General features: G+C 41.7%; 2 protein-coding genes across 2 annotated transcripts in view; one reads left to right on the top strand and one right to left on the bottom strand.

Annotated features, from left to right (window-relative positions):
- Window positions 1-24,758, top strand: part of SEPTIN7 (septin 7) — a 358,518-nt gene that overhangs the window by 65,773 nt on the left and 267,987 nt on the right. The window lies entirely within an intron of this gene.
- The window catches only part of HERPUD2 (HERPUD family member 2), a 52,374-nt gene continuing 27,940 nt past the window's right edge, over window positions 325-24,758 (bottom strand). The window contains exons 7-9 of the mRNA XM_083188496.1: window positions 23,900-24,211; window positions 9,756-9,867; window positions 325-6,763 (exon numbers count right to left, since the gene is read on the bottom strand). Of these exons, the coding sequence (XP_083044622.1) occupies window positions 6,602-6,763; window positions 9,756-9,867; window positions 23,900-24,211 (586 nt within the window). The 3' untranslated portion in view covers window positions 325-6,601. The remainder of the gene's footprint in view (window positions 6,764-9,755; window positions 9,868-23,899; window positions 24,212-24,758) is intronic.

Below are 24,758 nucleotides of genomic sequence, written 5' to 3'. Positions count from 1 at the left end.
GATTTGCTTTGGCTCCTGATCTCTGATCCCCAAGTTCCCAGCACCTCCTGAAAGATGGGACTCTAGATTTTTATACTATTGCAGGCTAAGAAATCTATTTCCAGATAATGGCGATATCTGCAGTCAAACAAGCTGCCCTTCCACCGGAACTTATAAATAAAATAATAATAATAATAATAATAATAATAATATCTGAAAAATGTGGCCACGTTCCCAACACTTCCATAGGTGACACCTTTCCAAAACAGGTGTTATTTATTGTGCTTGGAACTACTGATATGGGTAACTGCTTTCATCTACCAATAACAGACAACATACAGAAGCAACTTTGCAAAGTTTGGAGAACAGATTTATTTTCATTATAAAACATAATTACAGATATTTCTTACATGATTTCCATTTACATAAAACATACTGTGTGCATAAGATACGTATGCAATAGTTTTACACATACTTAAGTGTTCTTAAAAAAAAAAAAAACACTTCTGAGACATTAAATTCTCCTTTATATTTCAATCTCTCACACTAGAAAAGTCACCTCAGCTGAACAAGTCCAGTTCTGTACATTAATGTGACATATTACACAGAGATTTACATGTCAGAGTCTCCAAAACATTGCATTTAAAAGCCATGTGTTTTGTAGAAAATACACAGAATAGTTGTGTATTTTTGCCATGTTTTTATCCATCTTCAACTAGTTTGTGGGTATTTATATACAGTAGAAATGTTAAATTGTAAAGCAAAAACAAAGCAATAATATTACGTAATAAATATTAAAGAATTATACCGTTGCAGATACGGATATTTCCAAATAAAGTGTATTGACCATTTTTTATTGTATTCATTTTTTACAATATGCAAATAAGGGAACATTTCTATTCCTTCAGAAAATGTACTGTAAAACAAAGAGGAACTGCCAATTGCCATAAGAGGATTTAACGACACCACTGCAACGTGTCCAAAACGTACATTGTTCCTATACTAATGCACTGCTTCTCATACACTAATCTGCATCCTGTAATGATCTAATGGCTTATTTCAGCATGGATCACTAATAAGAGAATTTGTAAATGAAGCCTTTTCTTATTAAAGACTGAGAATGCGCGGACCCAAGTAGCAAAAAAATATTGTTACGCCTAGATGTCGCAGAGTAGACGCCGTTTGATTGACAGGAAGCTGGCGTTTAGGGGTTTAATGTTTTCTGGGTGTGTTTGAGAAAACGATCATACCCAGGCATTTTCCGGGTGGGTCTCTGACATCAGCGATTACCACCTCCAGCCTGATCCCTTAGCAGATTAGTGGAAGCCTTAGACGGACACAGATGTAAAAAAAAAAGTTTTGCTGGTTTGTATTTGCAAAAATATCACTATTTGTGATGCATTTGTGATTTTGCAAAGGGCATCTTTCTGTCTGGGCAGCGGCTTTCTGCTCGCAGTCCCCTGCAATTTCTCTGAGAGCCATGCTGAATTAGACCCTTAGATCACTACAGGATGCAGGAGACTAATGTTAGACAGTATCCTGAAAGGCATATAATGAATGCATTAAGCTAGCATATAATAAAAAGAAATGTGAAAAACAAAAATCAATGGCAAAGTAAGTTTGTTATAATGTATTATTTGAGCCCTTTAATATATACCCTTTAATATATATTTCAACTTTGTTATGGCTGTGTAATCAGTGAATGCATACTGCTAAATAAGTCTTCATCTTCCTTTACAGGTACATTTAACTTTACAAGCTAGTCTGTGTAGAATATAAACAAAACAGATGTATGTTCTTTATGTTCCATCCCATCTTCCTGTAGCCATGTTATAGGGCCCCTCATCACTACACTGGGCATATGGAGGAACTTGCTCTTTCCACCCTCTGGGTCACATCCTATGGCTTTTCACTGGTCTCCATTCCTCTCCTTTCACCACATCTCTGTCATATGCAGCACTGTACTAATTAGCCTACATCAAAACAGTGGAGAGTTATTACCTTCCACAGGAATGGCACGTTCCTCATAATATACATTGTGCTATTTTATTTTGATGTACGGATTGGTTACTGGTCATTTTCCCTCCGACCATTAAGAAAAAAAAAATACAACTCTAAAGCTGCGTCCACACTAGACGACAATATATACAATAACGATCAGTCATTACATTATTTCCTTGTTTTTGTCCAGAATATATGAGCGAATATATCAGTAACGATGCATGCTTCTGTGAGTTGCTAGTAATATCCTCAGTCGTCTGTACATGCAGGTCAATCTGAGGATATTGCCAACGACAGCACACTACTGCATGTGGCACTGATGATATCTTATGTAAAATCCCTCCACGTGTGAGCACTATATTATTTGCCCAGGAGTTCCAGAGAAATCATGAGCGACACAAACTGTTTCATGTCATCTAGTGTGCACCCAGCTTCAGGATTGCTTTGTTGTGGCCTAATCTGGATTCTGGTTCTTCAAATGAATTTCTAGCATGTGGGCTAAATATCATAGAAACCAATAAAATATTCCCAAATGCAATACATTTTTAGCTTATGCCTATCCCTACAGCAGACCTTCTGGAAATAATTGACTATAAGTTATATAAAAGTGAAATAATTGTTTGTACAAAATGACAGGATATTGTAGCATATAGCAACATACAGTATGCAAAACATTTGCAAAGAATGACAGACATATAACGCTGCTTATTCTGGGACCCTTTATAAGGGTTTCTCATATTACATGCCCAGGTGCCTATCATATAGAGTTATGTAGGGAAGTTACGGTTTTATTTTATTAACCTTTTGAATGCCAAGTGAATTTGCTTGCCAATTTTTCACAAACATTTTTATTCATCACAATAACCTGTAATGTTTACCTTATCTAGGAAATCTAATCTTTTTTTTTTTTTTTAGCATTTTTTATTTGAATTTATATAATAAATGTGAGCAATGCTGGCATTTTTAGAGGATATTTTGCACATCTCCAACAGGGAGGTTAAGGTAGACAACACCATATATTAATGTATTACTTTGGTGGGTAATAAGGAAGGCCACGCAACGTGCGCGCGCGGGGGGGGGGGGGGGTCTAAGAGTTCAGTAGTAACTGGAACTTTGTGCTAGATAGGTGGAAATGGATAAATAAATATAGAGTATTAATCTTTTTATTTATTTTTTAAGCAAAAGAGTTTGAGAAATGTAGTTTTAAATACTGTACTGCGTAGAAAGAGATGCATTTATTTCCCCCACATTATGGTTTCTCCTTATTGAGTGACAATGTAACACCAATATGGCAAGGCTTGGTAAAGGATCTTGAGAACCACTGTTATGCCCCATTAACAATTCTTACAAAAAGGCAACACACACACACACACACACACACACAAAGTGCTTTAAAAATCGACTTATTGGCAAATGTGCCACCATAATGTCAGTAAGTCCACATACATGGATAAGCTGCAGAATGGATGTCTGTATGTAGACAATGAGGAAACTAAAAAGTAAAATCAAAGGAATAATCGCCAAGGTAAATTACACAAACCATTTTATTTTATTTAACTGGATCTTGAAGAAAACAAAAAATACTGATGTACCATTAAACACAATTTGTTTAAATGAATCCAATATTGCGTTATACTAGGGCACTAATTCTCACACATACGAATGGCTAGCAGAAAGCCATAGCAACTGAGCACCTAGTTTGTATCTTTTACCGAATACTATGAATGTCCTTCAGATTTGCTTTGTAAAAACCATGGAGAAGATGTATTATAGCGGCACTTCCTGCTTAGCCTTATTACCGAGCTGAAGCAGGAAGGTACACAGACAAGATGTATTAACATCCTGTCTGACGGTGCAGGGGAGCAAACACTCTGGCGATCCCCAATGAGCACACAGTGCTTGGTGCTGATACGCTGTACCTCCGCTCTGTACCTCGCGCCATAGCTATCCCTGCTGTGGACATAGGGCAATGACAATGTCAAAAGCGACAGCTGCAGGTGTCAGAACAGTCAGCCTTACACACCGTTTGTGCATGACCCTGCATATCGGCATGCTATCATTTACCACAGCACATTGTTTTACCACCCTCCGGCACAGTAATACATGGGGAGAATTGGTATCCATGTGCTGAGAACACTTATTTCCCATAATGATATTAATACATTTACCACCATATGCTGTATTTCACCTGTATATAAGAACCAATTATGAATTCATCTGAAATTACAGAAATTATTTTGTGGTACTGCAGCTTTATTATGTTACTAATAAGTTCCAGCAGTACTCTAGGAAAATCAAATATCGGACCATTTAGATGCCCCCACCATATAACATATACTGACAAGGAATAACATTAAGCATGACTTATTTTATCTACTGTAGTGGCAGTTAGGAAATACTTCCTGTGATATTGGAGTAGACTAGTACACAAAACAATCTGTGTAAAGAAAAAATCCTTTACATTAACTTTAAATGTATACTATATAATGATGTTGAGATGCAGGGCACATACGATGGAGAAGGAAATAGGCTTCCAAACAGAGCTGCTAGATTTAAAAAAAAATAGCATTAATTTAAAAAGCAAAACCAACATGGCAGGTTATTATATTTACCCCATAGCTGGCATTAGCCATTAAACAATGGTCTTTTTAATTGCGTAACATTGAATAAAACAAAAATCTTCTTCACGTTCAATATTTTGCCCAAACCAAATTGTTTGGAGGATTACTGGTTATTTAAAGATGGCAAAAGCTAATTCACCAGGCCTTGCTCTAAAGGTCAGACATCACAAAGTGACTGATTTTAAGCTTGGTACACACTAGATCAGTGGTAGCCAACCCTAGCCCCCGAGAGCTACCAACAGTTCACATTTTCCAGACAACCTAGCTGCTGCACTCATTAATCACTGACACATTTTAAAAGATACACAGATGGAGCTAATTAGCTCACTTGTGATTCTGTGAGGAGACCTGCAAAACATGCACTGTTGGTACTAGCTCTCGAGGACTAGGGTTGGCTACCCCAGCACTAGATGATACAGTATGTCACCCAATGCCACAGATAGAAGAAACATATCAGGTACATTATCTAATACAAAGGTTCTTAAACTTTATCCTCAGCATCCCACACAGTTCATGTTTTTCAGATCACTGGTCGGTTTTTAACATGTGATTGTTGGCGATCACGGTGCACCGTGGACTGAGTTTGAGAAACAGTAGTCTGCTGTATACCCATTAGATGCACTCTCCCATGGTTCTCTATCGGCATCCTCCATCTTTCTGCAGCATTTCCGGCAGGTGATGTTGCTAGTGATTATAACATACAGGATGCAACAGGTCACGTATGACCCAATCAAAAGTGTATGCATTTGCCGCATGCTGGGTCCCGTTGGTATCAATGTTGGGCTAGGTACACAATGTCTAATGTGGTATTCAATGCAGAATGATATTTCTGATAGTTGGAAATATTATCTTTTTTTCAATAAGAATATTTCAAATTTATATTCAACCTATTCAATGTCTTTTTGCGATCTTCGACTTCCAGAAACATTCCAAAAGTCAGAAAAGATGTGGATCGGCGACTCTGCATGTTTTTGGTCAGAAACTGTCACTAATTCAACAGTTTAGCATCTGGTTCCATCAATGCAGATACGATTTTTAAGCCGGATCTTCAGTGACGATTGAATAGCCCCTGGCCAATATTTCCAACTATCGGAAATAACGACCAACATTGAATAATCCCCTTTGTAGGAAAAAAGCAGAATCAATAGAGGCAGAAAAGGCCAAGGAAACTGGAGGGGTGGAAACAATAAAATAAAAATTACTCTTAATACTGATCATGACACGTACCGAAGATGAAGTGTTACAGAATTATCTTTTTTGGGGTAACATTAACTACCTGCACATTAATAGTTACAGGAGCTGTGGTAATACAATGTAATTCTTAGGAATAGCAACTAAGTGTGGAAATCAGACCTCCATTGCCTATTCTTATTGTAAAAATGTGGTACTTATTTGTCCGCCCATGTGTCACATCCTATTTTACACTCATCAGTTCTGACGTTCTGATACTTTTGGTGCGCTTATTTACCTGCACCTTTTAATAAATAAATTCGGTACTTATGTAATATCTGGGCTCCCGTTTTTCTTATGAGGCCGCGTCCCCTCGCGGGGCTCGCTGCGCTCGCCACGCTTCGGGCACGGTGGCTCGCTGCGCTCGCCACACTATATAAAATCAACTCCATGCGTAATTGGATAGTAGGGGTATGAAAAAATGGGGTGCATTTAACATGGGAGCCCAGATAATACATAAGTACCATAAATTCTTTAAATTAAAATAGAAGTATGACTTTATAACAATATTGATCATTCAAAGGAAAAATGAAAATGATGGAAGACATCTACCTTCTTATCTCTCTTTTATAAAGAGAACAGATTATAAATAAAATAAAGAAAATAATATAAAAAATTGTGCTTAATTAGTAACAATGTACAATGGAAATGACTCGTACACATTTATAACAAAAGCCAAACTAAAATGGATTGAGAATGCACAATATATTGTTTTAAGTCATCAACTTTCCTGCATTTACATTCAGATGGCAGTTACTGTTGTCCGAGATCTAGTTAACAACTTGTGGAGGGCCCTCGGGTATTAGTGATGTGAAGAGTGTGGTTATGAATGACCAAGCTGATGCCACAATTCCAGGGTGTGGAATTGCTGGTGCCTCTTCCCCCCTCTCACCGCCTCTATTTTCATTCATGCCTTCATCCATATGACGCTCCTTGGAAGGAATAAAGACGGTTACTGCATGACACAGCTTGTGCAGCAAACATTAAACGTAATGGTCCTGTGCTGCAACTGAACAGCTGCAGAGAAAGATATGTTTTTTTCTAACTACACACTGGAAGGCAAATACTTGCCAGAGATTTCATATACATACACTAAAAGTGTAATGTGTATACCAGGCTAGGTCAAGGGACAATCCTTTCCTTTCCTACAGCTAAATATAAGGAAAAGCCTAGAACACTGGCTGTGACATTGGCCCTTATTCTAGTTGAATCGGACGGCTGCGTATTTCGGACAGGAACAGTGTTCTTAGCCCCGTCTATCGTATGGATCGCTCACACCGTCCGAATGCGGTAAAACGCAGACCGAACGGACGGCGAGTGGATGTTTCATGTGAACACCTCCTCCATCTGTGGGAAGCTCCCCCATCCTCCGATGGTCGCCGAACATCGAATGATGGACCGAGTGGTCAGACAGCACCGAGTGCTCCAGACCACTTGGACATTTCTCCGTATAAAAGCAGGGATATGGGCGGGCAGCTGACATCCGGCTATGTCAGCTGTCCGCCCCCATGGGAACGCCCATAAAATGCGGGGCGTATGCATATGGTAATGAGCCCAAACAGCCCTTCACGCCCCTCTACACCCCCTTCTCGAATAGTTCCGTACGATAATTTTCTGCACGGACCTCACATCGTGTTCAGGCGTTCGCAAATGCGCAGATACGCCTCTGCACATGCGCAAACACCAACCATCGGCTGTCCATCCGCACTCGGAGCCATCCGACTCAATCAGAATAATGGCAATTGTCACGGTTTGTTTAGCGAATAAATACCTTTCCTGTGACATTATTAGATTGTAGGGTGCAATGTCCTCTGGTTAGAGGCTTTATAGTGGGTGTAGCTGCTACTGAGCGATGAAGGGGAAAACAGAATCCCCTTTGTAAATGTAGAAGACAGATAATTCTTGGGTGTAGGTTCACTTTCTAGGGTACCTGTTTCCTAGCACGGGGCCCATCGTGGGTCATCGCATACCTTAAGTTAAGGTATGCGATGGACGCGACCGACGCGATTTTCGGGCTATTTTTAGCCTTTTTCCCAACAATTAAAAAATCGCGTCCATCGCATGCCTTAACTTAAGGTATGCGATGCGACCGACGCAATTTAACATTGAATGCATTTGTATTCAATGTTAAATTCCTATGTAAAATCGAGTCCATTGTATGCCATTATAATGGCATACAATGAGACCGATGCGACGGACCCGATTTTACATAGGGAACAATGTTAAATGGGCCAATGGACCCGATTTTTTATTGTATACCCACCCTGATGAGTAATTTGTATGTCAAATGCCCCCCCCCATTGTTAACGCCACCCCACGATGAACGCCAACCCGAAGCGTGGCAAGCGAAGCAAGCCCGCGAGGGGCGGCGGTATGCGTCCTCCGACCTTTTCATACCCCCATTATCCACTTTGGCGTGGAGTCGATTTTATATAGTGTGGCGAGCGCAGCGAGCCACCGAGCCCGAAGCGTGGCGAGCCCCGCGAGGGGACGCGTAATATCTGTGAAGTAATGCACGTGCGCTCGCCACGCTTCGGGCTCGGTGGCTCGCTGCACTCGCCACACTATATGAAATCAACTCCACGCCGACGTGGATAGTGGGGGTATGAAAAGGTCGGAGGACGCGTACCGCAGCCCCTCGCGGTCTCGCTGCGCTCGCCACGCTTCGGGTTGGCATTCATCGTGGGGTGGCATTAACAATGGGGGTGCATTTGACCCATCAGGGTGGGGATACAATGAAAATTGGGGTCTGGGGGGCATTTAACATTGGGGCCAATGTAAAATCGGGTCTCAGGGACCATTTTACATTGGTTCCAATGTAAAAATCGCGTCGATCGCATCGCATGCGATTTGGTTGCATGCGATGAACGCGATTTTGTAGGACCCGATGGATACAATTTTTTATCGCTGGCGCCGTGCTAGGAAACAAGTACCCTTTCTAGGGTCCTTAGTTGTGTACTAATCTTTTTAGTAGGACTTGTATGCACAAAATATAAGACCGAGTGGGATAATAGAAAGGTTATGAGTGGATAATAATTCATATTTCGCAGTTCACTGCTGACTGCCTCAGATCTGGAAGCCTAGTACTAATGTGAGAGGAAGTGGTCAAAACTTAAGCATTCCACCAACAATACAGTAGAGCTTCTTTCCATTTGACACTGCACAGAAGTCCACTGCTTAGAACCCTGAGCGGGATGGACCAGCTGCACAAACCAGCTGATGTGCTGCAGCATGAATACACTGAATGCTATACAACTGATGTACTCTTATGAGCAAGGTATACACCCAGTGGTTCCCAAACTGTGTGCCGTGCACCCTGGGGTACTTCAGAACACTTGCAAGGGTGACCTTAGATTGGTGGTTCAGGAACAATGCAAATAATTTGTGGCTAATGTAATAGGTACTGTAACTAGTGCTTGTGGCTTCCCATCATAAAATATGTGGATCTACAGAAGCGAATCCTGACCCCCACCACATAAGTGGCCCTAAGGAAGACATATAAACAAAATTTACCTCCTTTTATTGTTATTTTCCACATTTCTCAATAAGAATCTTTTGGCCTATGGGTGCTGTTAAATAAAATTTTTATACTCTAGGGTGCCGTGATTTAGACAAAGTTTGTGAACCACTGGTATACACCAGATTCCAATAACAGGAACTTTATCCAAAATAAGAAAGCTCTTCCTCCACAAGAATCCATGGAAGGGACATCTTTTAATCAAGTTAGTTCGCTAGTTCCATCAGCAACTTCTGCTGCTAAATAGCCTCTCTTGTTTTGTTTAAAAAAAAAAAAAGTTTATCTGCTTGATGGAAACTCACATATGCAACTGGTCCTGCAAACGATTGCTGGATGGCAAAGGTAAAAGGAGTGGTAAGCTGCTAGGGTTAGCAGGGGAAAGGTGTAGATGAAGCACAGTAATTTACCATTTCAAGGAGATCATTGTTGTTTGCTCTATCTCGGTTCACATCTGCTGCATCTTCCTGAGCATGTGCCTGGCCTTCCTCTTGTCTGAAAGGAAACCATCCAGCCTGGTGCCTGTGTATTGAAATCAACAAGTCATTTTGGAACTCGAGATAGAAATCATGTGTCAAAAAGCCTTTACTATGCATAATATTCACATACATGACTGAATGGACTTAGCAATAGTGGTGATTTGTGGTAATACGATATGTAGAAATGCAATTAAAACTCTGGATCATTTATTTATGCTCACAATAATGATTCCAAGTGTTTCTGGATTATACCTTACATTCTATGTATTCTCCTTACCCATGACACTTTTCTCTAAAGACAAGTCAGGATGTATGAGTAGCCTCCAGAGGTACAAGGGGGAAGCGCACACCCCTGGGGATCTGTATTATTAGTGTATAATGCTCTCCTCTATCATCATTTATCTTTGTGTAAGATGTGGGACTTGCCTTCAAAACACACTTTCAAGACCGCAACAAAATGATATCTAGTCAATAGGTCGAAAAGGACAAGGGGCCTTATTTTGGTTCATTCTTTCTGACAAAATTCTTCTTAGATGGACAAAACCATGTGCACTGCAGGGGGGGCAGATGTAACATGTGCAGAGAGAATTAGATTTGGGTGAGTAATTTTGTTTCTGTGCAGGGAAAATACTGACTGCTTTATTTTTACACTGCAATATAGATCTCACTTTGTAGTAAAACCCCACCCAAATCTAATTCTCTCTGCACAAGTAACACCTGCGCCCCTGCAGTGCACATGGTTTTGCCCATCTAAGAAGGATTTTGTCAGAAAGAATGAACCAAAATAAGGCCCTAGGTCTGGAACGTGGCACCGGTCAACACATGAAAAGATGGTCATGGACTCTGGGTGGAATTCTGAGTCAATGTCCAGCGGTATTACACCAAGGCACCTTGCCCGAAGCACTAATTTAGGGTCCAGTTCATCAGATCCACAAATTGACAACAAAAGAACACGAAAACCAAGAACCTGTAAAGCCTATAGAGATGGAGCCGGCTCCATTTTTGCAGGGGCTGGCGATAGTAATGCCAGCCCCCGGCCAGGGGCGCGCTCGCATGAGACGCCTGCGCACCCCATGACAACTGAGCTTGCCCCGGGTCCCCGTCGCCGGTCCCCCTCACTGCCCCGCCCCCCGAACCCTGCCCGACTCCCTGAACCGGAGACGGGCAGGGAGACGCTGCACGCGCGACCCAGTCCATATCGCCGGCGTTTGCCAGAGGAGAGGATCTGACGGACGCCGGCATTGAATGAGGGCTGCTACATCTGTATACCATAATTAATTAAATAATGAAGAATTAAGGAACGAAATGTATAAATAAACTAGAGATGTGCAGGTCCGGATTTACCCGGATCTGAATGGGATCTTATTGGCTATCCAGCTGTCACATGTTTTGGGGAAAACACATGTGACAGCATATAGCTGAGATCTGGGTAAATCCGGACCTGCACATCTCTAAAAAATAAACATGGCCGTAGTCTCAAAACAGCATGATATATCAAGTGACAAGTACAGATAACGGGGTCTGAGGCATGAGTGTTCACAAAACAATGTTCTAGGTCTGTTTCTCATACCAGTAACTATTAAACAAGAAATCTATTCTTCATCTATTTTAAACTACTATTTGTTGCTTTAAGTAACCTAGGGTGCAATATTTATGACTGTTCTTATGGAAGTAGCCTAAATGGATTGGAAATGTAGAAGCCATCTGCTTTTCACATGTACAAAATTAGCTGTAGAATGTGCAAATGCGTTATATGGATGACGAACAACATTTTCTATTTATGGATCTGTCACTTCTTCAACACAGTATATCCTATTTCCGATCTCTCCTGAGATTCTGTCATGAGGCAACAACCATACACTGCCCAATGTGTAAAGACCAGAGATCGTTGGCAGTGACCGGGAGATTCAAGCTGCTTTGTATGTACTATATATATATATATATATATATATATATATATAGACCACAGATGTGATCGCACAACGCTTATAATGTAAATTGGTTGACTGTGCCCGGTCAGGAATCAATATTCAACACATCTCAGATGAGAACACCAGCACCAGTCCATTTAAGAGTATCAAAACAGGTTTATTAGTCCTAGCCAGGACATCTCATTGCTCAAATGCAGATGGTATAAACATAACACCCAAACAGGCGAATACTCATCATTTTAAGCAGATTTCATAACGATCCTCCGACGGCCGTTTCGGTGCTCCAAGCACCTTTCTCAAGAAGGGTCATCCAATGATCCTTCTTGAGAAAGGTGCTTGGAGCACCGAAACGGCCGTCGGAGGATCGTTATGAAATCTGCTTAAAATGATGAGTATTCGCCTGTTTGGGTGTTATGTTTATACCATCTGCATTTGAGCAATGAGATGTCCTGGCTAGGACTAATAAACCTGTTTTGATACTCTTAAATGGACTGGTGCTGGTGTTCTCATCTGAGATGTGTTGAATATATATATATATATATATACACATACATACAGGAGAGTCCGCACTCAAGGTAGATTGTTGTCATAGGGGGTGCTCCAACAGATGAATGAACATCACAAGGATATAGAGATATGAAATGGGCACTCACCAAGGTCTTAAATTCAGCAAAAAGGTTTATTCACGAAATGAAAATACATCCGACGTGACGTTTCGATCAAAGGATCGTCATCAGGAAAATGTCAACATAGGTAACAGATATCATTCCCAACCATCAGGCAACCTGGTATCCATCCATGGAGGAGATACAACTGTAAAGCCTCGCCGGGCCAGTTTAAATACCATCATACAGGAAGTGATCATTGCACTTCCTGGTGCAACATCAAAATCGGTACAATCGTATGTTTAAGGCATATAAATAAAGTTCAGGCAGTCTGTAAACCTAGCCAATGCATACAAGAATAACGACTAGTACCAGACTGGAATAACTAACAGCATAAGTCAATAGAAGCGCTGTTTAGCGCTAAATGCTCTAATCCCGCTAGACCGGAAGAAGAATCTGCGTTCCACCCGCTCATATCGCGGGGAACTTCCGCGTGTCACAGCTCTCAATGTCAGCTGTGCTAGACAGGAAGTAGAGCTAGCGTCCCACCGGTGTTAGCTGAGGGGAGCTTCCGCGTGTCATACATAGCGTACCACGTTGTAGTAAACAATTCTTGTTGTCATGGCAGCGCAACTTGTGATCAAAAGAGCACCGATCAGCGGGGAGCAAGGGATATTTAAACAATGTGTAGGATGTTGTGGTATTCATAAACCAGCCCGGGTGGCCTCACTAGTACTGGCAAAATATAAAGAATACATAAGGTAAACAAAATATAAATAAACAAAATAAAAATAAACATCAAAGTAAATTATCCATGTGTCACCATTTGTTGACACATGGACCAACAATGCAAAATGACATAAAAAATCATTATAAAGTCCAAAAAATTTATAGAATATATAGAATGTGCAGTACTATGTTATTTTTGTAATTTTATACTGTTTAGATATTTTTATATAATTTTTGTTTTTATAGAAAAATTATTAATAAGAAAATTCATAGACAAAATACCCCAAGGGGGCAATAGAGAATATAATTCTTCAGTGGATATCATCTCACAATAATATGAATGTGAGACAAGCGTATCATCAACACCAGGTGTAGTAACACCACAAGATATTAAATATAATGTCAGAGGTTTTTGCGACAATCGCCGCCCTGATTGTGGTCCTATGATTAGCCATCCTCTCTCGAAAGTCTCGCTTGGTCAGGCCCACATAGTATAGCCCGCATGGGCAAATTAGGATATAGATTACATAATCCAATCTGCAGTGGAGCCGATGTCTAATGGTAATCTTTTTCCCACTGTGCGGGTGGGCAAAAGCTGGCCCTGTCATCATGGACCTGCAGGTAGTGCAATCACTGCACCTAAAACAACCGTTTTTAGGGCGAGGAAACCAGGTGCCTGTATCTGTTTTTGGTTGGCAGAGAGGTCTCATTAACAGATCCTTGAGGTTGCTTCCTCGTCTGTATGCACACATAGGAGGTGTTTTACTAACCCCAGTGAACGCCGGGTCAGTGGCGATAATTGGCCAATATTTAGCAATTTTCTGCTTCCTAGTGTGTGCCCCTGTATCAAATGTATTGGCATAAATCATTCTTGGTTTCTTGTCAGCTGTAGGAGGCACTAGCTGTTCTGCTGAATTTTTGGACCTTGCCTTGGTGAGGCATCTAGAGAGGGTGGTATCTGAGTAGCCACGTTGCTTGAATCTGGAGTACATCTCTCCAATTTGTTACTCCATTGTCACAATAGCTGTATTGTTCCTTAGAACTCTTAAAAATTGGGACACCGGTAAGTTCTCTTTCAAATGTGGAGGATGGTGGCTCGTTGCATGAAGAAGAGAATTTCTGTCCGTGTCCTTGCGATAAAGTCTGGATCCTAGGACACACCCATCCTTGAAGAGGGTTACATCAAGAAAATTAATTTCACAACAACTAAAAGAAAAGGTGAAGCGGATCGGTGTCTCCAGGCCATTCAAACAAAAAAGCATATCCCTCAGGTCACTCTCGCTCCCTAGCCAAATCAAAAAAACATCGTCTATGTAACGACGGTAGTAAAATATCTTCGTCCCATAGATGGGAAAGATATGCCGCTGTTCATAACAAGCCATGTATAAGTTGGCATACGCTGGTGCCAAATTCGACCCCATTGCGGTGCCGGTCTTTTGTACAAAGTACTTATCTTTGTATAAGAAATAGTTTTTTGTCAAAACCAGTGTGGTTAGTTCAACCAGAAACTCCGTGGGGGGACCTCCACGAAGCTCATCTTGCAGTGTGAATCTAATCACTTCCAAGCCCTCCCCGTGGGGAATCACAGTATACAAGGATGCGACGTCCATTGTCACTAAGATAGCTTCAGGGGGTATGGCTGGAATGCTCTTAATACTTTGTAATAAGTCACCAGTATCACGTAAGTAACTAGAAGTTTTCGTAACATAAGGTTGTAGGTGGTAATCTACATACCTTGCCAAAGGCTGCAGGACGGATCCCCGGGCCGAAATAATTGGTCGGCCAGGGGGATCCGTCATGCCCTTATGGATCTTCGGCATCGTATAAATTATTGGACAAATGGGATAGTCCACCTTCAGAAAGCCACACACGTGTTCATCAATCCACCCTGCAGACAAAGCTAGATCCAAAACGCTATCAATCTCTTTTTTAACCCGTATTCCAGGGTCCCCTGGGAGACACTGGTATACCAGGCTATCACTCAATTGCCTTAAGATCTCTTTGTCATAGTCTACCCAATCCTGGATGACCAACGCACCCCCCTTATCGGCCTGTCTAAAGACCAGGGAGTCGTTGGCCATCAAGGATTTCAAGGCTTCACGTTCAGGTGTCTGCAGATTATGGAATTGCGGGCGTAAAGAGGGCGGGTCCCTTGTACAGTCAGTAAGTCTCAAAAACGTTTTGATGCTGGGATTGGCACTGGAGGGGTCGAACAAACTTGGTTGTCTAAACAATGGTATCTCTGTGGTATTAGAACCACCTTTGAAAAATTCTCTGAGCCTAAGCTTACGCCCAAATTTATAATGATCTACAGTGGACTGAAAAGGTTTTTGGTCACAGGTAGGCACAAATGAAAAGCCAAAAAACAGCAGTTAAGTCTCACTCTCAGTGAGTTGATGGCTTGACAAATTAATTACTGAATCCATTATTTGGGATTCCTGCCTCGTCTTTTTCTTGTTGTACCCACCCCTTCTAGAGGGGTACCTTGATCGTCCCCCGGCCTCCCTCGGTTTTTTGCTCGGGTATCCCGGGAAAAAGACCCGGTGGGGGGTTTCTGAGATCTCTGGTCGTTATCCCCTCTCTCAGAATCGGAATTAGACGCAGAGGTTGATGAATAGTTTTGTCTAAATCGGTTCTGTCTATAGCGGTTCCTATTGGAGCCTGAGTCTCCTTTTAACCACCTATATACCTGATGGGAACTGTAATCACTATTGACAGTGGCCAATTTACGTCTTTTGAACGCCACTAGCTCTTGTTCAAAAGTGCCTATCTGTTCCTTGAGTTTCTCAGTCCACTTACTTTTTTTATCAGAAAGAAGTGTTGCCAAATATTTGGAATTGAATTCCTCTATGTCAGCTCTAATTTTGTTCAATTCCACCCCTACCTCTTCGATCACCAAAACCATGAGATCCAGGGCACACTTATCCAACACCCCACACCATCTAGCGCAAAACGCTAGGTTATTACGCCCGATGGTGGGGGTATTGGACACCCTGAAACCCCTCGGTATTTTTTTGCTTCTATAGTACTCGGAGAGGAATTGACCGTGAAGGGTCAATTCTACTTCACGTTTCTTAAGCCTGTGTAGTTTGAAATACAGATCATTAGGAGTATCATCAGGTAATTTAGCAAATTCTAGAGCATTAAACAACACTTTCTCCGCATCGTCATCTGTAAGAGATACTACATTATTTTCAACCTGGCGGTACAATGCTTCATCCAAAATATGGGTGGGTATGCCCTGAGACATACCAATACTGTATAAAAAGAAAAGTATACACTGTACAATAATAAAGCAATAGCCGGGTGAGAGAGTGACCCTAAGGATATGTGAAAAAAATTAATTAATAAAAAGAAAAAAAGAATGAAAAAAACCAAAATGGACCACTTGTTTAGGCTAATATTTTTCTTCAATGTGCAGTCATTGAAACTTTGAACAGATGGGTCGGTCTTTATTTGGTATGTTCCTGACTGCTGCCATAACTGCAGGTGTGACGGAATATTTGTTCTATTCTATGGAGTGCGGTGCACTAACATTCATTTTTCCATGAGTTTCAGATATATATATATATATATATATATAGATAGATAGATAGATAGATAGATAGATAGATAGATAGATAGATAGAGATATGAAATGGGCACTCACCAAGGTCTTAAATTCAGCAAAAAGGTTTATTCACGAAATGAAAATACATCCGACGTGACGTTTCGACGAAAGGATCGTCATCAGGAAAATGTCAACATAGGTAACAGATATCATTCCCAACCATCAGGCAACCTGGTATCCATCCATGGAGGAGATACAACTGTAAAGCCTCGCCGGGCCAGTTTAAATACCATCATACAGGAAGTGATCATTGCACTTCCTGGTGCAACATCAAAATCGGTACAATCGTATGTTTAAGGCATATAAATAAAGTTCAGGCAGTCTGTAAACCTAGCCAATGCATACAAGAATAACGAATAGTACCAGACTGGAATAACTAACAGCATAAGTCAATAGAAGCGCTGTTTAGCGCTAAATGCTCTAATCCCGCTAGACCGGAAGTAGAATCTGCGTTCCACCCGCTCATAGCGCGGGGAACTTCCGCGTGTCACAGCTCTCAATGTCAGCTGTGCTAGACAGGAAGTAGAGCTAGCGTCCCACCGGTGTTAGCTGAGGGGAGCTTCCGCGTGTCATACATAGCGTACCACGTTGTAGTAAACAATTCTTGTTGTCATGGCAGCGCAACTTGTGATCAAAATAGCACCGATCAGCGGGGAGCAAGGGATATTTAAACAATGTGTAGGATGTTGAACATGAAGCCTTGAAATCCTTGATGGCCAACGACTCCCTGGTCTTTAGACAGGCCGATAAGGGGGGTGCGTTGGTCATCCAGGATTGGGTAGACTATGACAAAGAGATCTTAAGGCAATTGAGTGATAGCCTGGTATACCAGTGTCTCCCAGGGGACCCTGGAATACGGGTTAAAAAAGAGATTGATAGCGTTTTGGATCTAGCTTTGTCTGCAGGGTGGATTGATGAACACGTGTGTGGCTTTCTGAAGGTGGACTATCCCATTTGTCCAATAATTTATACGATGCCGAAGATCCATAAGGGCATGACGGATCCCCCTGGCCGACCAATAATTTCGGCCTGGGGATCCGTCCTGCAGCCTTTGGCAAGGTATGTAGATTACCACCTACAACCTTATGTTACGAAAACTTCTAGTTACTTACGTGATACTGGTGACTTATTACAAAGTATTAAGAGCATTCCAGCCATACCCCCTGAAGCTATCTTAGTGACAATGGACGTCGCATCCTTGTATACTGTGATTCCCCACGGGGAGGGCTTGGAAGTGATTAGATTCACACTGCAAGATGAGCTTCGTGGAGGTCCCCCCACGGAGTTTCTGGTTGAACTAACCACACTGGTTTTGACAAAAAACTATTTCTTATACAAAGATAAGTACTTTGTACAAAAGACCGGCACCGCAATGGGGTCGAATTTGGCACCAGCGTATGCCAACTTATACATGGCTTGTTATGAACAGCGGCATATCTTTCCCATCTATGGGACGAAGATATTTTACTACCGTCGTTACATAGACGATGTTTTTTTGATTTGGCTAGGGAGCGAGAGTGACCTGAGGGATATGCTTTTTTGTTTGAATGGCCTGGAGACACCGATCCGCTTCACCTTTTCTTTTAGTTGTTGTGAAATTAATTTTCTTGATGTAACCCTCTTCAAGGATGGGTGTGGCCTAGGATCCAGACTTTATCGCAAGGACACGGACAGAAATTCTCTTCTTCATGCAACGAGCCACCATCCTCCACATTTGAAAGAGAACTTACCGGTGTCCCAATTTTTAAGAGTTCTAAGGAACAATACAGCTATTGTGACAATGGAGGAACAAATTGGAGAGATGTACTCCAGATTCAAGCAACGTGGCTACTCAGATACCACCCTCTCTAGATGCCTCACCAAGGCAAGGTCCAAAAATTCAGCAGAACAGCTAGTGCCTCCTACAGCTGACAAGAAACCAAGAATGATTTATGCCAATACAGACACACTAGGAAGCAGAAAATTGCTAAATATTGGCCAATTATCGCCACTGACCCGGCGTTCACTGGGGTTAGTAAAACACCTCCTATGTGTGCATACAGACGAGGAAGCAACCTCAAGGATCTGTTAATGAGACCTCTCTGCCAACCAAAAACAGATACAGGCACCTGGTTTCCTCGCCCTAAAAACGGTTGTTTTAGGTGCAGTGATTGCACTACCTGCAGGTCCATGATGACAGGGCCAGCTTTTGCCCACCCGCACAGTGGGAAAAAGATTACCATTAGACATCGGCTCCACTGCAGATTGGATTATGTAATCTATATCCTAATTTGCCCATGCGGGCTATACTATGTGGGCCTGACCAAGCGAGACTTTCGAGAGAGGATGGCTAATCATAGGACCACAATCAGGGCGGCGATTGTCGCAAAAACCTCTGACAAACCTGTCGCTAAACATTTTGCAAAAATGGGCCACAGTGTGGCCAGCCTTCGATGCATGTCGATAGACCATATCCCGAAACCCGTGAGAGGTGGTGATAGGGATACCTTGCTCAGGAAACGAGAAGCCAAATGGATCTTTGAGCTGGGCACTATTGCCCCTAAAGGCCTAAATGAGGCAAATCCATTGTCCATCTTTTTGCGTTAATAACCTCTGATGCCCTTTTCCCGTTTTTTCATTTTTATGGTTATGTTTCCAGTTGCCTTGGTTTGGATTTTTATATTTTTTTGAAGTTGGATTTGGTGTCTCCAGGTCATTCTTTATGTTTTGTTTATGTTTATTGATTTATTTATTTTTTCATTTATATTTAATATCTTGTGGTGTTACTACACCTGGTGTTGATGATACGCTTGTCTCACATTCATATTATTGTGAGATGATATCCACTGAAGAATTATATTCTCTATTGCCCCCTTGGGGTATTTTGTCTATGAATTTTCTTATTAATAATTTTTCTATAAAAACAAAAATTATATAAAAATATCTAAACAGTATAAAATTACAAAAATAACATAGTACTGCACATTCTATATATTCTATAAATTTTTTGGACTTTATAATGATTTTTTATGTCATTTTGCATTGTTGGTCCATGTGTCAACAAATGGTGACACATGGATAATTTACTTTGATGTTTATTTTTATTTTGTTTATTTATATTTTGTTTACCTTATGTATTCTTTATATTTTGCCAGTACTAGTGAGGCCACCCGGGCTGGTTTATGAATACCACAACATCCTACACATTGTTTAAATATCCCTTGCTCCCCGCTGATCGGTGCTCTTTTGATCACAAGTTGCGCTGCCATGACAACAAGAATTGTTTACTACAACGTGGTACGCTATGTATGACACGCGGAAGCTCCCCTCAGCTAACACCGGTGGGACGCTAGCTCTACTTCCTGTCTAGCACAGCTGACATTGAGAGCTGTGACACGCGGAAGTTCCCCGCGATATGAGCGGGTGGAACGCAGATTCTACTTCCGGTCTAGCGGGATTAGAGCATTTAGCGCTAAACAGCGCTTCTATTGACTTATGCTGTTAGTTATTCCAGTCTGGTACTATTCGTTATTCTTGTATGCATTGGCTAGGTTTACAGACTGCCTGAACTTTATTTATATGCCTTAAACATACGATTGTACCGATTTTGATGTTGCACCAGGAAGTGCAATGATCACTTCCTGTATGATGGTATTTAAACTGGCCCGGCGAGGCTTTACAGTTGTATCTCCTCCATGGATGGATACCAGGTTGCCTGATGGTTGGGAATGATATCTGTTACCTATGTTGACATTTTCCTGATGACGATCCTTTCGTCGAAACGTCACGTCGGATGTATTTTCATTTCGTGAATAAACCTTTTTGCTGAATTTAAGACCTTGGTGAGTGCCCATTTCATATCTCTATCTATCTATCTATCTATCTATCTATCTATCTATCTATCTATCTATCTATATATATATATATATATATATATCTGAAACTCATGGAAAAATGAATGTTAGTGCACCGCACTCCATAGAATAGAACAAATATTCCGTCACACCTGCAGTTATGGCAGCAGTCAGGAACATACCAAATAAAGACCGACCCATCTGTTCAAAGTTTCAATGACTGCACATTGAAGAAAAATATTAGCCTAAACAAGTGGTCCATTTTGGTTTATCACCAAGGGCAATATCTATATTAATTTTATGTTCTAAAGAAAGAAAACCACTATTCATTCAAGAGCATTTTATCAAACCCCTCCCTGTACACACTCCATAAGAGTTCACTGAGCACTTCCTGGCCCCAGTAGAGGAGTTCTGACAGCCAGTATGACTAAAGGCCCATATACACAGCGTGTACGCGGCAGCAATGAGTGGAAAGTGTTGATGTGCGCTCCTACATCATCGTTGCCCGGCCGCTCATCTGCCGGTATTACCAGCAGAGAGCGAGGGAGTGGACGGCTTTCCATAGCTTATAGAAAGTCGTCCACCAGTGGTAAAAAATCGTCGAAACAGGCAAAAAAACCCGCCTGGTGTGTACGCACTGAGCATTTTTTCAGCCCAGCGATTTTCCCTATAATCATTCTCCATACGCATTGGCAAAAATACCCAGTGTGTATGGACCTTAAATTGAGGCTTATGCTGATGGGCAAAGGTTACAGCCAACACGACTACTGGTTGTGATGGTGATTTGATGCTATATCTTCGGACACAACTCTCAGTTCGCAGCAGAATGCATGTTTTTCCTACCTGCAGCATCAGGATATTAGTTGTACAGAATTGCATAGACTCCTCCCTGCAGTTGTGCTATACCATACACATCTGAATCTGTCCCATTGTACGCTTATCTCTCTACTAATCAGTTATTAGTTTCTTGGCTTGTAAATATAAAACTTCATACACCTAAAAGATTTTCCCCTGCCAATTTGAACCCCCTGATCTATCTTAAGCTGGGCACACACTAGGACAACAGATTGATAATGCCATCCTATCTGACAATTAGTCACATACACATTTGCCAATTGTCAGCCCAATGTGTCGTGCAGGCCCACTTGAGATGTCAAGTCACTAGCAGCCTCTGCAGCATGCCAACTGCCCGTACACAGCAAGGTGCCCTGGATATGCAGGAAGGACGCAAAAGGTCACCCACAGATATATCACTAGTACATACTTGCGCACGCACCCCTTGATGTATCAATTGAACGGCCAATATACTGGCCAGTGCGTACCCAGCATTAGACAGTCGATACTGTCACATTAAAATCACAATCTAACACAAGATAACCTAGGGATTCTATTGTTAAAATATATTTATTATATATATATATATATATATATATATATATATATATATATATATATATATATATATATATATATATATATATATATATATATACACCCTGTTTTAGCTAAGACTCCATAGCTTATGTTAACCATTTCACTAGATGATTAGTGACAGGTGTGTTGGTAACTGCTCACATATAAAAGCAAAGTGTGCTGTGAGCCTTAGACCAGTTAGCATGTCTGGAATCAAACATTGATGTGATAGCTATGTGTATTGTAGCCATTTTCAGCGATAGTGTTAGGACCTGCAGAAAAGTGGGGTCCCGTGAAGGGGGCTGCAGGCTTAAATGCATTGATCAATTCATGAACCAAATCTCCACTATTTATTATAAGTTAATTTAGTGTTTGCAGAGCCCCTACAATGTCTGTTTAAACAATGTGGTCACAAGCCATAGGGCACCCCAAAACTAGGAAAGGTGAGTGCCGATGTTTAGTGTATATATTGTTTATTAGATTAATTTTTTTAATTAGTCTTATTGTGGTCACATTCTCTCATGCACCCTGTTTTAGCTAAGACTCCATAGCTTATGTTAACCATTTCCCTAGATCAGTGGTTCCCAACCTGTGGTACGCGTACCCCTGGGGGTACGCGTCCACACGCTCGGGGGTACGCGGCGGCCCGGCCTGTAATGGCGGCCGCGGCAGTCAGACAGGTTGCTGGAGGTTGAGGTATGCGGCGCCGGCTTCTGAGACTGATTGGAGGAGAGTGCATTGCGCATCTCTCCTTCCCCTCAGTGTGCTTCCCTGTGACTGGCCGCCCATCCGCCAATCAGAGCTTGCGGGCCGGCAGCCAATCAGGAGCTGGCCCGCAAACTTTGATTGGCAGGCAGCCCAGTTACAGTGAAGGGAAGGAGAGATTCGCAGTGGTGAGTGTGCTGCTTCTGGGAAATACTATGGGGGCATTGCTGGCACTGTGGGGGTATATTTATTGCTGGCACTGTGGGGGCATACTTGTTGCTGGCACTGTGGGGGCATACTTGTTGCTGGCACTGTGGGGGCATACTTGTTGCTGGCACTGTGGGGGCAAACTTGTTGCTGGCACTGTGGGGGTATTGTTGGCGCATACCCAGTACCATGGGGTCATATCTGGCACCGTGGTGGCATTCCCGTTTCTGGCACTATGGGGGCATACCTGGCACCATTGGAGCATATGTGTATCTGGCACTTTTGGGGGCATATGTGTATCTGGCACTATTGGAAGGCTAACGTGATCCGTTGGAATGTCTGTTGCTTCAGTAATAGAGATTTGACAGTGTTCTGTTATTTTATATGCTGTCCGCAGAATGGGCTGAGCTTATATTGTGGTCAAGTGGTTGCACTTTTTTTTTTCTCATCATTGCCAGTATGACTTGCCCCTGTTAAGCCACACCCTTCAAATGAGACCACACCCCTTTTAGGTCACGCCCCCTAAAATTTCACGAGGGGTACTCATAAATGAAAAGTCTAATCAAGGGGTAAGGGAGACAAAAAAGGTTGGGAACCACTGCCCTAGATGATTAGTGACAGGTGTGTTGGTAGCTGCTCACATATAAAAGCAAAGTGTGCTGTGAGCCTTAGACCAGATAGCATGCCTGGAATCAAACATTGATGTGATAGCTATGTGTATTGTTGCCATTTTCAGCGATAGCCAAATCTCCACTATTTATTATCAGTTAATTTAGTGTGTGCAGAGCCCCTACAATGTCTGTTTAAACAATGTGGTCACAAGCCATAGGGCACCCCAAAACTAGGAAAGGTGAGTGCCGATGTTTAGTGTATATATATATATATATATATATATATATATATATATATATATATATATATATATATATATATATATATATATATATATATATATATATATAATATATATAGATATATATATATATATATATATATATATATTTATTTAAAAAGCATCATCAGTACAGAGATCTATACTCACATGTACACAAGAATCATAGCTCCCATCACCATAACAAAGCGACTGAAGGACGAATAGAAGTACACTATGCTGAGGAGAATAGCTGCTCGGGACACGGTGTACATCCAGTCAAGCCAATCACGGTTAATGTCTTCTTCATTCATTACAGGACCTCCCTGAGCATTCATTTGGACGTTTTGATTTGCCTCTGGTACGATGTTTGGAGCTGCTCTTGGGGGGTTTGGAGGGGGATGATCAGAGTTTCTTGTGGCAGTTGCAGCTGGCTGTGCTGTTGCATTACCAAGTGCAGCCTGGCTGGAGGCCACTGCTTGACTACATGATCAAAAAAAAAAAAAAAAAAAGTTATGTTTCCACAGCACAATAACACATACACACACCAATAAAGGGATTTTTGTAAGAACTTACCGTTCGAATCCCTTTCTCTGATATGGTCCTGGTGACACAGCTTCACATTGGGATGTAGGAGGGTCCGCAGGAGCCAGGCACCTATCCTAAAGCTTTTGGAGGGTAGGCTCCTCCCCTACTGCATCCCAGATTCCTCAGTTCAATCTTTCAAAGCCACTGGAATACATTAACTCAGTACAAACAACTGCACATATTATATGCACAATTTTAAATTTAACTTTTCAACCAATTATAACATGAAACATCATGAACACTGGCATACTTACTGAGCGTAAGGGAGGGATCGCTGTGTCACCAGGACCATATCAGAGAAAGGGATTCGAACGGTAAGTTCTTACAAAAATCCCTTTTTCTCTTTCAATGGTCCTGGTGACACAGCTTCACATTGGGACGTTCCAGAGCCGGTCCTTTTGGGTGGGTACGCTCAGGTCTGCAGTATTCATCACTGCTCGCC

This window comes from Crinia signifera, chromosome 5, assembly GCF_055691185.1.
Source record: "Crinia signifera chromosome 5, ASM5569118v1, whole genome shotgun sequence".
In the NCBI taxonomy this organism is placed as follows: Eukaryota; Metazoa; Chordata; class Amphibia; order Anura; family Myobatrachidae; genus Crinia; species Crinia signifera.
Note: the sequence above shows the minus strand (reverse complement) of the source record. Positions and strands in the feature narration are given on the sequence as shown.